This window comes from Hippopotamus amphibius, chromosome 5, assembly GCF_030028045.1.
Source record: "Hippopotamus amphibius kiboko isolate mHipAmp2 chromosome 5, mHipAmp2.hap2, whole genome shotgun sequence".
Classification (NCBI taxonomy): Eukaryota; Metazoa; Chordata; class Mammalia; order Artiodactyla; family Hippopotamidae; genus Hippopotamus; species Hippopotamus amphibius.
The window spans coordinates 21,469,471-21,483,726 of record NC_080190.1 but is presented as its reverse complement, the minus strand read 5'-3'; the positions used below and the strand labels follow the sequence as shown (position 1 = coordinate 21,483,726).

Sequence of the window (14,256 nt, the reverse complement as noted above, 5' to 3'; positions counted from 1 at the left end):
CTCACAGTGACCAGGACCAAGGGTAAACACCAAGCTACTATACCAATCAAGTTCTCACCCAAGACTCTGGATTTCAGATTAAGGTTCTAGCTCAATCTGGTATCTTGAAAGTAAGAGACAAAGAGATACACATGCAGAAACTGTGGGGTGGCCATCTATTCGCCATCTACCTTGCTGCCTGAGAAAGAAAGAAACTGATCTGAAGCAAGAGCTGAAACCCCTGCCACCCCAGCCCTCCGAGAGGGCCAGCTGCACCCTGCCCTCAGGTTCCACGGGACATCCTGCCTGAGACACAACTCCAGAGAGTACCACTCACAACCTGGAGGTGTGCCAGTGCAGGGGCCCTGCCCCTAAACCCTTATAAAGCATGTTTATTGCTCAAAGTACTTTAAGGTGGTTTCTATTGCCTGCAACTAAAGAATTCTAAAAGACCAGTATTTCTGACTATTGCTTTTTACTTCCTTAGGCTTTTGCCAGAGGAACTCGCCACACTGTTTCTGAAAAGCACTCTAAGCTTCCCTGCTTCTCTGCCTTTGCTCCTAATAATCCTTCTATCTAGAATCCCTTCCCCTCTTCTCTATTCATGCAACTCTACACATCCTTCAAGTTCCAGTTTGAACACCTCCCCTGCCCATGAAGCCTTCCACCATCCTCCCCTCTCCCCTCAAACATCCACAGCCCGCTGTCCAGATTTTCTTGATGGCACCTCCACATTCACCTTGCAGTACACGTGCATATCTTAATTCCATTACTTAAACTGCTTCTCGAGACCAGCACCATTCTCATCTTTGTGTCATGCACCATACCTAAGGCAGTACACGTGAACAAAGGCTATAAAGAGTACGTGTAGATGACTCTATGGGAGAATAGCACTTTGTATATCATCTCATGTCTCTACTAAACCATAAGCATGGGGAGGGCAGGAATTCAAACTTAAATTTGTCTTTGTGACCCTACAGTACCATGACCATGGTGTAGGCATTCAAACACCTGCTGACTCAATGACCTAAAAAAGTAAATCCTAGAATCTTTTCATCCTCTGCTCTTCAGCCCCATCACACGTAGTCTCCACCTCTCTAAATCCGAATCTCCCATAATTAAATCACTAGTGTTCTCAGGTATAGAGGGCACTTACTGAAATGCTTCCATCAAAGGTGGTGGTTGCGGGGAAGATGGGGGTGCTATACAGAATAACCCCTAAAACCTGCTGGAGTAGAGATGCAAGATGAATTTCTGGCTGCTCTTCTGGCTGTTCCAGTGGGATAGGGCAGTCTGGGTGGGGAGAAGGGAGGCAGGACAGACCATTCTGCTGGGGACAGGGTGTGGTAGTGGAGATGGGGCAAAGTGCATCAGCAACAGAAAGCTCCAGACTTTTACCCCTTCATTCGTCTACTAACTCTTCCACAATTAATTGGAAGCTAGCTATACACATTGGAAATAAAGAAGCCAGGGCCAAACTGACACACATTCAGTGAGCCTCTACTGGACACAGGTCCCTGTGCCTAGCCCTGAAGGACGTGCTTAGATGTGGGTTGACAATTAGAACCCTACAAACACATTGGGGCTGGGGGGGAAGAATGAGAAGAAAGGAGGAGCTGATGAGTTCCATCACCAGCCCATCTCCACTCGGTACCTGGTGGGCGTCTCCCGACGGGATGATGTAGGCCTGGATTGGTTCTGTCACATACTCCAAGGTCCCCATGGCTTGTCTCAGCTGCCGAAGCAGCTCTGAAGTCACCTTTGGAGCCATTCTGCTGTCTGCAACAACAGGAAAGTTTGTTCCAAAACCAGACTGCCCCATGCAACTCAATGACTAGCTGAGTACCAGAGTGGTGCATTTGTTATAAATGATGATCTACATTGACACATCATGATCTGCCAAAGTCCACAGTTTACATTAGGGTTCACTGCTGGCGTTGTATATTCTGTGGGTCTTGTCAAACATATAATGACACGTATCCATCACTATGATTTAACAGTTTAATAGTTTTCATTGCCTTAAAAATCCTCACTGCTCAGTCTATTCCTCCTTCTTTTCCCTCCCCCAATCCCTTGGTATGACTAATCTTTTTACTGTTTCAAATATGACATCTTTCAGGAGCTTCAGAACAAATCTGTGTTTCCAAACCATATTTCTGAGCAATTTAACATTTTTAAAAGTCAAGCAAAAATGTAGACATCCTTTGGAGCAGTATTCCAGCCTTGGCTGCACATGAAAACTACCTGGGGAACTTATATAATTAGCCTGAGCATCTGGAATTTTAAAAAGCAACTATATGATAGAAGCCAGTATATTTTCTTTCAAGATCATTAATTTCCTTATAGAATTTGGCTTCTATTTGTGCACATCCTGACTTATGGATTTTGATGGCACTGACTGGGTGTTTATAGCACTGACTGTAGTGTGGATCAATATTATCAGTTACTGACTTCATCAACAAAGTCAACAGAACCAATGGCAAGCAAAAACTCCTCAATTACAAGCTGAAAACCATCAAAGGCAAAATGGAGCCGGTCAAAGACATCCTCTGCTTCCCGGTCCCCACAACCTGCCTACTCAGCACCACATTCTGACCTTCATCACCATCTCTTGCCTCATCATTACATTCCTCCTCTTGGCTGGCCTCCTCAGAATCACCAGCACCTCAGTTCACTCCACCACAGTGGCATCCCCACACTTCCCTCCACAATGCCACCTGCCCCCCTCACCACTATTAACACCTCCCCGTGCCTTCGTTCCTCATCCTTCAAGCCCTTCATATTTGGTCGGTGTCTACAGTCTGATGCGGCCACTTTGTCACCTATATCAGACCCAACGAAAAGAACTCCCAATACCACAACCAACAGATAGGATGTGGTAAGCGGCAGCGGCTGAGGCAACAAATGGGCTGTGGCAGTGGAGGCAGCTATCAAGGAGGTGGATACACTGGGCAAAGGTGGCTGAGGCAGCAGTGGCCACAAGGACAACAGGCCTTAAAAGTGACTGAATGGGCGAGCAGCTAGAGCTGAGAAGGAGACAAAGCAGGTACAATTGTAAGACCCAGCCACTGAGGCGGCAGCAGTTGAAATGCCAGTCAAGATGGAGGACATGAAAATCATAGCTGGTGATCTTCATAGAGTAATTTTTATGAGGGTTAAATGGGCTACTATATACCAAGCACTTAGAAACAGTGCCTGGCACATGGTAAATGTTGAGTTTGCAATTACTAGAGGTAGATATACAATTAACTAACCATGAAAGCAATGTGATAAATGGTGCATTAAGTGTATATGTTGCTTCTCCTTAAGGCAGGGACCATGTGTCACCTTAATCTCTGAATCCATGTATCTAGCCAAGCACCTAACATATGCATACACTCACTCAAAGATGGCTGAATGAATATCACCACTTTGTGTCTATGATCCTTTCAGACTCAACATAACAGTAATGAATCTTCAGTGAAAGAAAGCTAAGATCCTAGAAGATGCTGTATTATAGCATCTGCTCATTCCACATTCCATTACTTTTCAGAAATGTCAGAAGCAGCCAAGAGCTAATCAGGGTGTGCGGGGAAGTGGGGAGCCAAGAACAACAAACCTAGTCCATGATGTAAAATTAGCCCATACGTTGCCAGGTATTTTTAAATCATGCTTTAAAAAGAATGACTCATTTGAAAGTCTTTTGCATATGTGGGTCTGATTTTAGAACTAAGTTCCTAAACCTTCAGCCTTTATCACAAACAAAAGACATTTCACTGCTTGGAAATACATGAAGAGCACCCTGGGTGGCTAGAAGAATTTAACAAGACAGCATGCGTGAAAGCACCATGGTACACTGTAGAAGCTCAAGAAATATTATTTAAATCTGAATCTGAAGCACCAGCTGGGATTCCTACATGCCTTGTTATAAGAATAGAAGGGACTGGTTTACTCCAATTTCAGCATCTTAACATTTGCACAGATGCTAAGCTGCTCTTCCAGCATCCATAGCTTTAGAGATGGTGGTTTGTTTCTCTGTCCCCCTGCTGAGTGAGGGCCAAGGGCTTTACATACATTAGTTGTTAATCCTCACAATAATCCACCCCTCCCCCCCAGGAGGTTTCACTATTCCCATTTTACAGATAAATAAACAGGAGTTAAATACCTGCCCAAGTCAACTGGGTCATCAGGACCAGGACCCAAGGTCTATCCAAACACCAAGCCCATGCTCTATTAGATCGTATTATCTAGGGAACATAACATAGGCTCTCTTAAAGCATTCTAAGACCAAAGGAATCAAAACAAGTGGGTTCCAGGTTCCAGCTGGGATTTACAACCTCGGATAATTGAAGCTCCCTAAACCTTTATTTCTTCATATGTCATAAAAAGAAAGATAAGTTTTCTTCAAACTCTAAATTCAATTATTCTATCACTTTTCCCTTTCCTACTTCCTCTTTTTCCTATTTCTTCCTGACCTCCCTCCTAATACAGCCCAAAATGTGTTGGGTACATTTACATTTTTAAAGAAAAAGGACCAAAATTACATGTAGTTACAGCATTGATCTTCCAAATAGAGATCAGTTACGGTTCCTAATGTGCTTCATGGGATTGACTTCTTCAGTCGACTAGAAGGAAACACTGTATTTCTCCTGGATAGTCCACAGAAAAGCATCAGTTTACATGGGATAGAAATATAGAAATACACCACTTTTCAGAATTCAGGTTTCTCACAACCCAACAATATAACTAACCAGTCCTGGGAAGTGAATATGGTTCCAGAAATTTTTCCCAAAAAGATTTTTCTGAATGCCCATTCAATTTATAAAGCACAATAACACATTATAAACTTTTCTTATTTCATAGTCTTATGATGAAAACAAAGCTAATCTCTAAGGTTGTCAATAAAGGATTATATTAGAAATTAGAAAAATCAGAATAGGACATTTTCAATATCAACCTATCTCTACCACTACCACTACCATCACCACCACCCCAAAAACAGGAAATGCAAAAATTATAACTCTCTAACCTTCTACCAAAAACAGTCATACACATACACAAAAAAACAATAAACAACCCAGGAAACCAAAAGATAAAATGGTTTTTAATTTCCAGATATACATTCCCTCATCCCCTGTCATAATCAGTTATTAATCCCTTACCTCTCTTCTCTCCCAACTTGGTGTTGGGGTGGGGGACCCTAAAATCCTTTTGAGATGTTCCATCTAAGTGATAGGTAAAATTATTACCTGTTTCTACACCTGAGTCTCCTGAGCGTGTCACCTCGTTAGGTTCAATTATTCTTAGATTTTTCAGCTGAAAATCCTGGTAATTTGCCCTAAGAAAGAGAGAGAACAGGATATTGCAAACTTTGACATTAGTAAACGTGGCAAGGCTTAGTCAGAGTGGAACATCAACTTGACTTAGCAATTTTCCTTCGTGAGTTGGAAAAAACTCTCACCCCAATATCAGTGATGAAATAAGTTTCAGATAAAACCTGCAGATAAAACATCACCATGGCAGGTAAACCTTCTCAGTCCCAGTCTCTAATTCATGAATTCTCTTCAGCTATGTCTAATTTCCTGTTTAACTAGTCTAAAAATATTTTATTTGCAATGACTGTATTTTTCACCTGTACAGTTCTATTTGGTTCTTTTTCAAATTTGCCTGTCCCTTCTTCATGGTGTCCTATTCCTTCACTATGGTTTCTATTCCTTCTTTTACCTTTAATTATTTGGGGCCCTTATTTTAAAATTCATTTCAGACCCTCTATGTGAAGATCTTGGAACAGTAATCCTCAAGTTTGCTCAGTCTGCTGGCTCCCTCTTGGCGGGTCATTCCTATTCTTACAGACTCATAGACTATTTTGTCTGTGAGAATGAGACATATCCTAGATTGTACAAGCACTGCTGTCCCTGTTGTTTGCTTCTGAGATTAATTTTCACTTTAACTTCTTAGCAAGGAGATTTACACACGTGTCCTGTCATATTAGGATAGTCTGATGCCAAGGACCCCAGCTATGAAGGCCTGTAGCAAGCAAGTATAATCCCTCAAGGCTCAGCTTACCAGCTGCCAGGCAGGCTTTAAGTTCCCCTACATTTCTGGCACCTGAGGATTTCTCTTTCCTTCAAGTCTATTCAGTCAACAAATATATATTGAAAATCTCCTATAATCCAGGCCGTATTCTAGACACCACAATGAACAAAAGAGACAACATTTCTAACCTCAAGAGGTTTACATGGTGGGGCAGGGGAAGAGGGGAGGATCTTAAAAGGGGAGGATATAGGAGGAGAAACAACAGACGCAAGAAAACAGTCTATCAGGCAGCAAGCATGTGTTCTATGAAAAAAAAGTAAAGCAGGGCAAGGGGAAGACTGTCAGAGAGGTAAGAGGAAAGATTGTTTTATATGGGGTTGCCAGGCAAGGCCTCTTTACTAACAGATGACATTTTAGCAGAGACATTAAAAAAAAAAAAAAGGGGAGGGATCAAGCCATGAGGATGTCTAGGGGAAGAACACTCCAGAAAAGGGGAACAGCAAGTACAAGGGCCCTAAGGCATGGTATACCTGAAGGAAAGCAAGGAGGCCAGTGTGGTATTGATGTGTGTTTTGGCAGATGGGGAGGAAAATGGTTAGGAGACAAGATCAGGGGCAATAAGGAGCCTATTGTTGGCTATAGAAAGGATTTTAGATTTTATTCAGCTATGAACTTAAAAATAGTTTTGTTATAATTCTACCATATTTGTATGTGCTTAGTCCACCACATAGCCAGAACCAAAAGTCTAGACATTTTCACCGATCACTCCAGGCCTGCTTTTAGATGGTGGCTACTTTAATTTCCATGGACAGAATGAGGTGTCTTTACTGGGGGAATCATATGTTCTTTCATTAAAAAGTAAGATAGCTCAGTATTTCTTATAAATATAAATGCAAATATCCTCAACAAAATACTAGGAAACTGAATCCAGTAAGATATAAAAAGGATCATACACCATCACCAAGTGGAATTTATCCCAGGTATGCAAGATTGGTTCAACATATGAAAATTAATGTAATACAAAATATCAACAGAATAAAGAATAAAAACTACAAAAGCACCTCCATGGACACAGAAAAAGCATTTGACAATATTCAACACCCCTTCATGATAAAAGTACTCAATAAATTAGAAAAGGAGAAATTCCTCAACATGATCAAGAATACTACAAAAGCCATGGCTAACATCATCCTTAATGTCAAAATGCTGAATGCTTTTTTCCTAAGATCAGGATCAAAACAGAGATGTCCGCTCTTGCTACCTCTAGTCAAGATTGTGCTAGAGGTCCTATCCAGGGCAATTAGGCAAGAAATTGAAATAAAAGGCATCCAGATTAGAAAAAAAGTAAAATTATTTCTACTTGCAAATGGCATTATCTTCAATACAGAAAATCCTAAAGAAACCACACAAAAAATTAGAACTAGTAAACAAACTCATCAAGAATGCAGGATACAGGGAATTCCCTGGTGGTCCAGTGGTTAGGACTCCCATGTTTCCACTACAGGGGTCACAGGTTCGATCCCTGTTCAGGGAACTAAGATCCCGCATGTCGTGGCCAAAAAAAGAAGAATGCAAAATACAAAATCAATATACAAAAGTCAATTGTATTTCTATATACTTGCAATGGACAATACAAAAATGAAATTAAGAAAAGTTCATTTATAACAGCATCAAAACAATAAATACCTAGGGATAAATTTAACAAAAGAGGTGAAAACTACAAACCATTTTGAAAGAAATTAAAGACCTAAATAAATGGAAAGACTTTCCATGTTCATGGGTTGGAAGACAATATTGTTAAAATGGCAATACTCCCCCCAAATAATCTACAGATTCAATATGATCCCTATCAAATTCCAGCTAGCTTCCATGTAGAAATTTACAAGCAGATCCTAAATTCATACAGAAATGCAAGGAATCCAGAATAACCAAAACAATCATGAAAAAGAACAAAGTTGAAGGATTCACTCTTCCTGATTTCAAAACTAATAAAACTACAGTAATCAAGACAGTGTGGTACTGGCAAAAGGACAGACTTATAGATCAATGAAATGCAATTCAGAAATAAACCCTCACATTTACTGTCAATTTTTTATAAGGGTACCACTCAGTGGAGAAAAATATAGCCTCTTCAGCAAAGGATGATGGGACACCTGGATACCCACATGTAAAAGAACAAAGTTGAACTTCTACCCTCACATCATATACAAAAGTTAACTCAAAATGGATCACAGACATGCATGTTTTCTTAGAAGAAAGCATAGGCATAAATCTGCCTGACCTTGAATTAGGCAATGATTTCTTAACTATGACAGCAAAAGCAAATGCAACAAAAGAAAAACAGATGGACTGGACTTCACCAAATTAAAGACTTTCATGCTTCAAAGGATACCATAAAAAAAGTGAAAAGACAACCCACAAAATGAGAGGAAATATTTGTAGCTCATATACATGATAAGAGTCTAGTATCCAGGGCTTCCCTGGTGGTACAGTGGTTAGGAATCTGCACGGGTTCAGTCCCTGGGCTGGGAGGATCCCACATGCCATGGAGCAACTAAACCCACGCGCCACAACTACTGAGCCTGTGCTCTAGAGCCCGTGAGCCACAACTACTGGAGCCTGTATGCCTAGAGCCCACGCTCCTCAACAAGAGAAGCCACCATAATGAAGAGTAGCCCACACTCGCCACAACTAGAGAAAGTCCACACGCAGCAATAAAGACCCAGTGCAGCCAAAAATTAAATACATAAATAATAAAATAAATCTTAAAAAAAAAAGATTCTAGTATCCAGAGTATATAAAGAACTATTACAGGGACTTCCCTGGTGGCGCAGTGGTTAAGAATCCACCTGCCAATGCAGGGGACACGGGTTTGAGCCCTGGTCCAGGAAGATGCCACATGCCGCAGAGCAACTAAACCCACGCGCCACAACTACTGAGCCTGTGCTCTACAGCCTGCAAGGCACAACTACTGAGCCCATGCACCACAACTACTGAAGCCTGCGTGCCTAGAGCCCGTGCTCCTCAACGAGAGAAGCCACCGCAATGAGAAACCCACGCACCGCAAGGAATTGTAGCTGCGGCTCGCCACAACTGGAGAAAGCCTGCATGCAGCAACGAAGACCCAATGCAGCCAATCAGCCAATCAATAAATAAATAAATCTTAAAAAAAAACTATTACAGCTCAACAATAAAAAGACAAATATTACAATTTTTAAACGGTCAAAGGTTCTGAATAGACATTTCTCCTAAGAAGATATACAAATGGCCAATAATCACATGAAAGATTTTCAACATCATTATTCATTAGGGAAATGAAAATCAAAACCATGAGATACCACTTCACATCCACTAGGAAGATTCTAATTTAAAAAACAAAAAAACAGGGACTTCCTAGGTGGCGCAGTGGGTAAGAATCCTCCTGCCAATGCAGGGGACACAGGTTCAATCCATGCCCCAGGAAGATAAAACATGCCACAGAGCAACTAAGCCCGTGAGCCACAACTATTGAGCCTGTGCTCTAGAGCCCGTGAGCCACAACTATTGAGCCCATGTGCCACAACTACTGAAGCCCATGCGCCTAGAGCCCGTGCTCTGCAAGAAGAGAGGCCACGGCAACGAGAAGGCCGCACACCACAACGAAGAGTAGCCCCCGCTCGCCACAACCAGAGAAAGTCCGTGTGCAGTGACGAAGACCCAATGCAGCCAATAAAATAAATAAATAAATAAATAAATAAGTAAGTAAGTAAGTAAATAAATTTATATTTTAAAAAGTAAAAAAATAAAAAATAAATAAAAAACAAAAAAACAAGTACAGGCAAGGATGTGGAAAAACTGGAACACCCAGACGTTGCTGGTGGGAACATAAAATGGTATAGCAGCTTTGGGATACAGTCCAGCATTCCTCAAAAGATTAAACACAGAGTTAGCCTATGATCCAGCAATTCCACTCCTAGGTGCATACCAAAGAAAACTGAAAACATAAATCCACATAAAAACTTACACACAAATGTTCATAGCAGCATTATTCACAATGTCCAAAAAGTAGAAACAACCCAAATGTCCATCAATTGATGGATAAATAAAAGTGGTCTAAACATACAATGGAATGTTATTTGGCAATAAAAAAGAATAATTACTGATACATGCTACAAAATATCAATAGTAAACCTGGAAAACATTTTATGCTAAGTGAAAAAAAGCCAGTCAAAGAAGACCATACACTGTATGATTCCATATGCAGTGTCCAGAACACAGGCAAATCCAGAGACAGAAAATAGATTGGTGGTTGCCTAGAGCTGGGGTGGAGTTGGGAAAATGCAGAGTGATTGCAACCCAGGCTTCTTCTGGGTAGGATTAAAATGTTCTAAAAATTGACCATGGTAATGGTTGTACAACTCTGGGAATAGTCTCAAAACCACTGAATTGTCCTTTTTAATAGGTGAATTGTGTGGTACCTGAATTGTATCTCAATAAAGCTGTTATATTTTACAAAGCAAGATCTTGGACAGAAATACAAGGCACATTCTCACCTGATTTCCCTTGACTTCATATGCACATTTACAAGATGGTGAGCGAAGAAAGTCAATTTCTCTATATATTCAAATTTAACTGGTGCCAGTGACTAGTTCACACACAGGATAAAGAGAACTGGAAGGAAGTTATTCAGAAATAGCCCTATCATTCGCTTCACAAGAGATGAAACAGATAACCTGCCACAGGAAAATACACATCAGGAGCTGCAAAGCCAAGACCAGAAATCAGGTCTGACAGGTGATGGTCACAGAGAACTTGAGTTCAAGCTCCCTCTGGCAGCATCACCACCTCCACCTTCCTGTAAGGATCAAAGGAGACACAAAGCAGCTAAACATTAAAACAGTCATGTTCCTGTCAGACCCTGGTCTCTGTAGAGTCCAAGATCCATCCACACTTCACTTACTTGGACAGACATTCTAAGGCTCTCAGTTAAAGCAGGACTATCATTAAATGTCAGAGCTAGACTATACCTCAGGGATGATCCAATTCAGCTCCCCACTCTAGAAAGAAACAGAAAATTTGCTCAAGGCCTCAGAGCTATTTAATGACACAGCTAGTCTAGGACTGCAGCCTAGGCCTCCCAACTTCCAGCTCAGTGCTCGATTCTCCTGCCCAGGACTACTTTGGCCTACACCTTCTCAGTGTCATGATATGCCATGAGATGGGTAAGAGGAAAAGCATGCAGAAAACCTCCCATTCAGTCTTTTTATAAGATGGGTATAGCACATTTTTCTTCTTCTCTCTTCTTAAAAAAATCCCAGTAGTGTTGTTACACTCTCCCTTCCCTTAGTCCATGATGAGAATCATGTAGGTATATCACTCAGGATGGGGCAAAACAAGGACCAAGATGCTCAATTATGTCCTGTAAGGTGAGACAAGGGTAGAATGGAACAAGTTCGAGGGGGAAGAAGTGGGCAATGTTATTTTGCCTACCCAGAATCCAACCCTCTTTCTTTTGATCAGAGCATCTAGGTTTTCCTTCTGAGAATGTCTCCTCTCCATTTTCAGTCCACAGAGTTGGTATGAGTCTCACCCACTCACCCATCAAGTTCTAGGTCCCAGGCCTGCTCAATTCATCCCTCCAAACCACAATGATCAGTTCAGGGATGGACATAAGGATCAAATCAGTCCAGTAAGGATCAAATCTGCAATTTCTGCTCCAACCATTAGGTAAAAGGGCCCAATTCCTGCTGGGGCTGTCAGACTAGAACTGTTGCAACCTGCCAAAGGAGAAAGTCTGCCTGAGAATGAGGCCATCACTGAAGAGATCAGAGCCAAGAGGTGCAAGAGAGAAGCCAAGTCTGATGCCAGTGTGGTCTCCTGGACTCAGCTGCACTAGAAGCCAGCTCAACCCCTTACCTAAGTCAATTTGAGTTAAGTTTCCATCACCAAAACTGAGTCCCGTTTACACTGAATGGCACTTAAATTCTGCCACTAGGGGAGGTGCCTGGGGCAAATGGCCTCCTTTCTCTCAGCCTCTCAGTGGCCTCCTGTGTGAGGTAAGGGGGCTCTCTCAGCTGATGCTGAAAGACCCTTCTACCGCTAAAATGTTGTGATTCTATGACTCCAGCAAAGACCAACTTGGTCCTCAAAGGCTACTTCTCAGCCTAGGGCCCTAACTCATTATCCACTTGCCAGACCCCACTTCCAGCTCTACACAGGCAGCTCCTTCCCCATGCAGGTTGGCCACACCTCAGACACCCTTCCACAGGGCTGGGCAGGCTCCCTAACCCTAACATGCTGTGGCAAGGCCAAATCCGAGTCAGGGTCGGTTTCAGATCTGTCCACTCACAAACACAAGTACAAGCCATGGTCTGTGTTCAGCAAGTGAGCCTGCCAGGCTGCCAAGCCCATTCATTCACGCTTCAACCGGTCAGAGAATGGCTGCCTCTGTAGATTACGGGGGAGTTTAGCTTCTGGCCTTTATGATCTCTCAACTTATCTCTCAGTCTCCCATTTTCTTAGCTGCTCTTATAAGTATACTCTGGTTGTAGGGGAAGAATAGGCTGAAATCTGTTTAGTGTGAGACCAAGGGATTATCCTTCTCACCTCCGTGAATCCTGGGAGAACCCAGGACAAGTTACTGGTGGGATTTTCCTGCAGATTATGCCCAAGTATTCCCTTACACAGCCTCTGAAATCACCTGGGTGGGGAAGGGCCCAAGGTTGCCTATGCTTGTGGCAGTGACAGACCAGTAAAGTGAACTGCAGGTGTCATACCGACAGGGTTATAACTTGAGGATTAGATTCCCAGGTTAAAGGGCGAGGGCAGGGGCTCGCCCGCCTCCCCGAACCCGGGAGGAGCCAGGAGGGGTCAACTTCCTGCCAGACCGGGGCCTTCTGGCCGGGCCGGGGAGGGGGCGGCGAGGGCCAGCGCCTCCTCGGGCCGAGCGCCGCAGCTTCGCACACACACTTGTCGGGGGACGCGGCTCGGGCTGCCCAGGGGTGGCCGCGACCCAGCCGGAAACGAACCGGACCTTGCCCGGCTGCACGGCTCCCTCCCCGTGGCCTCGCTCGGAGGGGCTCCGGCCAGCCCCAGCCGGCGCCTGACTGCGGCGGGCCGCCCGCGGCTCCTCACCCGCTCTTCCCTGCCCTCCGGAGTGCAACACGCGCGCCCGGGCCCCGGGGGCCGCGCGCTGGGGGGACGCCGGCTCCCCGGCTGAGTGCCCTCACCTTACTCGCGGTGCCTTCCTGGAGGCTGCCATTCGGCGGTGACGTGCCCCGGCGCACGTCAGGGGAGCGCAGACCAGCTGATCGCCGGCAGACCCGCGGGAGGGAAAGAGGCTCGCGCGCGCGCGCGCGCCGGGCCGGCCACGCCCCCCTCTGTGGCGTGCGCCCGCGCCGCGGCCCCGCCCACCCTCAGGCCCCGCCCGCCCGCCGGACCGCCCCGCCCCCCGGGACCCTTCTGCGTTTCCATCCCAACCCGCATGGCTTCTTTCCCAGCGGCGCGTGAGAGGATGCAGGCCGGGCCGTGGCGCGTCATTTCTGTTCTCGCCATTCCCCAAAGAGGAAAAAGAAGGGCTTTGTCGGCTGAAGGGGCTGCGGCGCGATGAGCTGACCCTTCAGGGACGTTCTAGCTTTTAGGAGGAGGAGGTGGCCAGTTCTGGAAGTGCCTCAGCACGATCGATCTCACTTCCTGAAGCGTAAGCATATCCTCCCAATCACTCATACAGGCAAAGTCCAGCTGCTCACTCCACTTGGATAGCTAATAGGCACCTCAAACTTACCATGTCCGGACGGCAGTCCTGGCCCAACGCACCAAAACAAAACAGAACCGTGCTCCACTAAACAATCAGTGGCTAGATCTTGGAGTCATCCCTGCCTCCTCTTTCACATCCCACATCCTGTCTCTCAAACAGATCCCTAATGCAACCTCTTCTCGCTACCCCTACCTATCCCCTTTCTAGGTCCGTGTCACTACCTTCCCATCTTTGTGACTGATTACTCTGGCTTCGCTAATGCCACGGGAACCTGCACAGTCTAGCCTAAACTCAGTAGCCAAATCAGTCCTCTGAAGTCTGAGATCTTGTCCCTGCTCTGCTTAGCACTTTCTGATGGTTCCTCCTCTCACTCAGGCTAAAAGCTCTAATCGATTTGCCCCTAACCATTTCCTTCTGTTCTCACATTGCTAGCTCTGCTCCAGCGAAACTGACCTCCTTGCTTTTCTTGAAAAAGCCGGGCCCACTCATGTCCCAGAGCCCTTAGACTTGCTCTTGCCCCAGATATC

The 14,256-nt window shown here is 44.4% G+C and overlaps 1 protein-coding gene across 4 annotated transcripts in view; it reads right to left on the bottom strand.

The window, feature by feature from the left end:
* The window catches only part of XPNPEP1 (X-prolyl aminopeptidase 1), a 53,482-nt gene extending 40,147 nt beyond the window's left edge, over positions 1-13,335 (bottom strand). For 2 of the 4 annotated variants that reach the window (XM_057735083.1, XM_057735079.1), the window contains exons 1-3: positions 13,203-13,335; positions 5,208-5,296; positions 1,634-1,758 (exon numbers count right to left, since the gene is read on the bottom strand). In XM_057735083.1, the coding sequence (XP_057591066.1) occupies positions 1,634-1,758; positions 5,208-5,296; positions 13,203-13,234 (246 nt within the window). In that variant the 5' untranslated portion in view covers positions 13,235-13,335. Of the gene's footprint in view, positions 1-1,633; positions 1,759-5,207; positions 5,297-11,571; positions 11,700-13,202 lie in introns of those variants that run through there. The other 2 variants (XM_057735081.1, XM_057735082.1) reach the window with 2 other exon arrangements.
* Between the last annotated feature and the right edge of the window lie 921 nt (positions 13,336-14,256).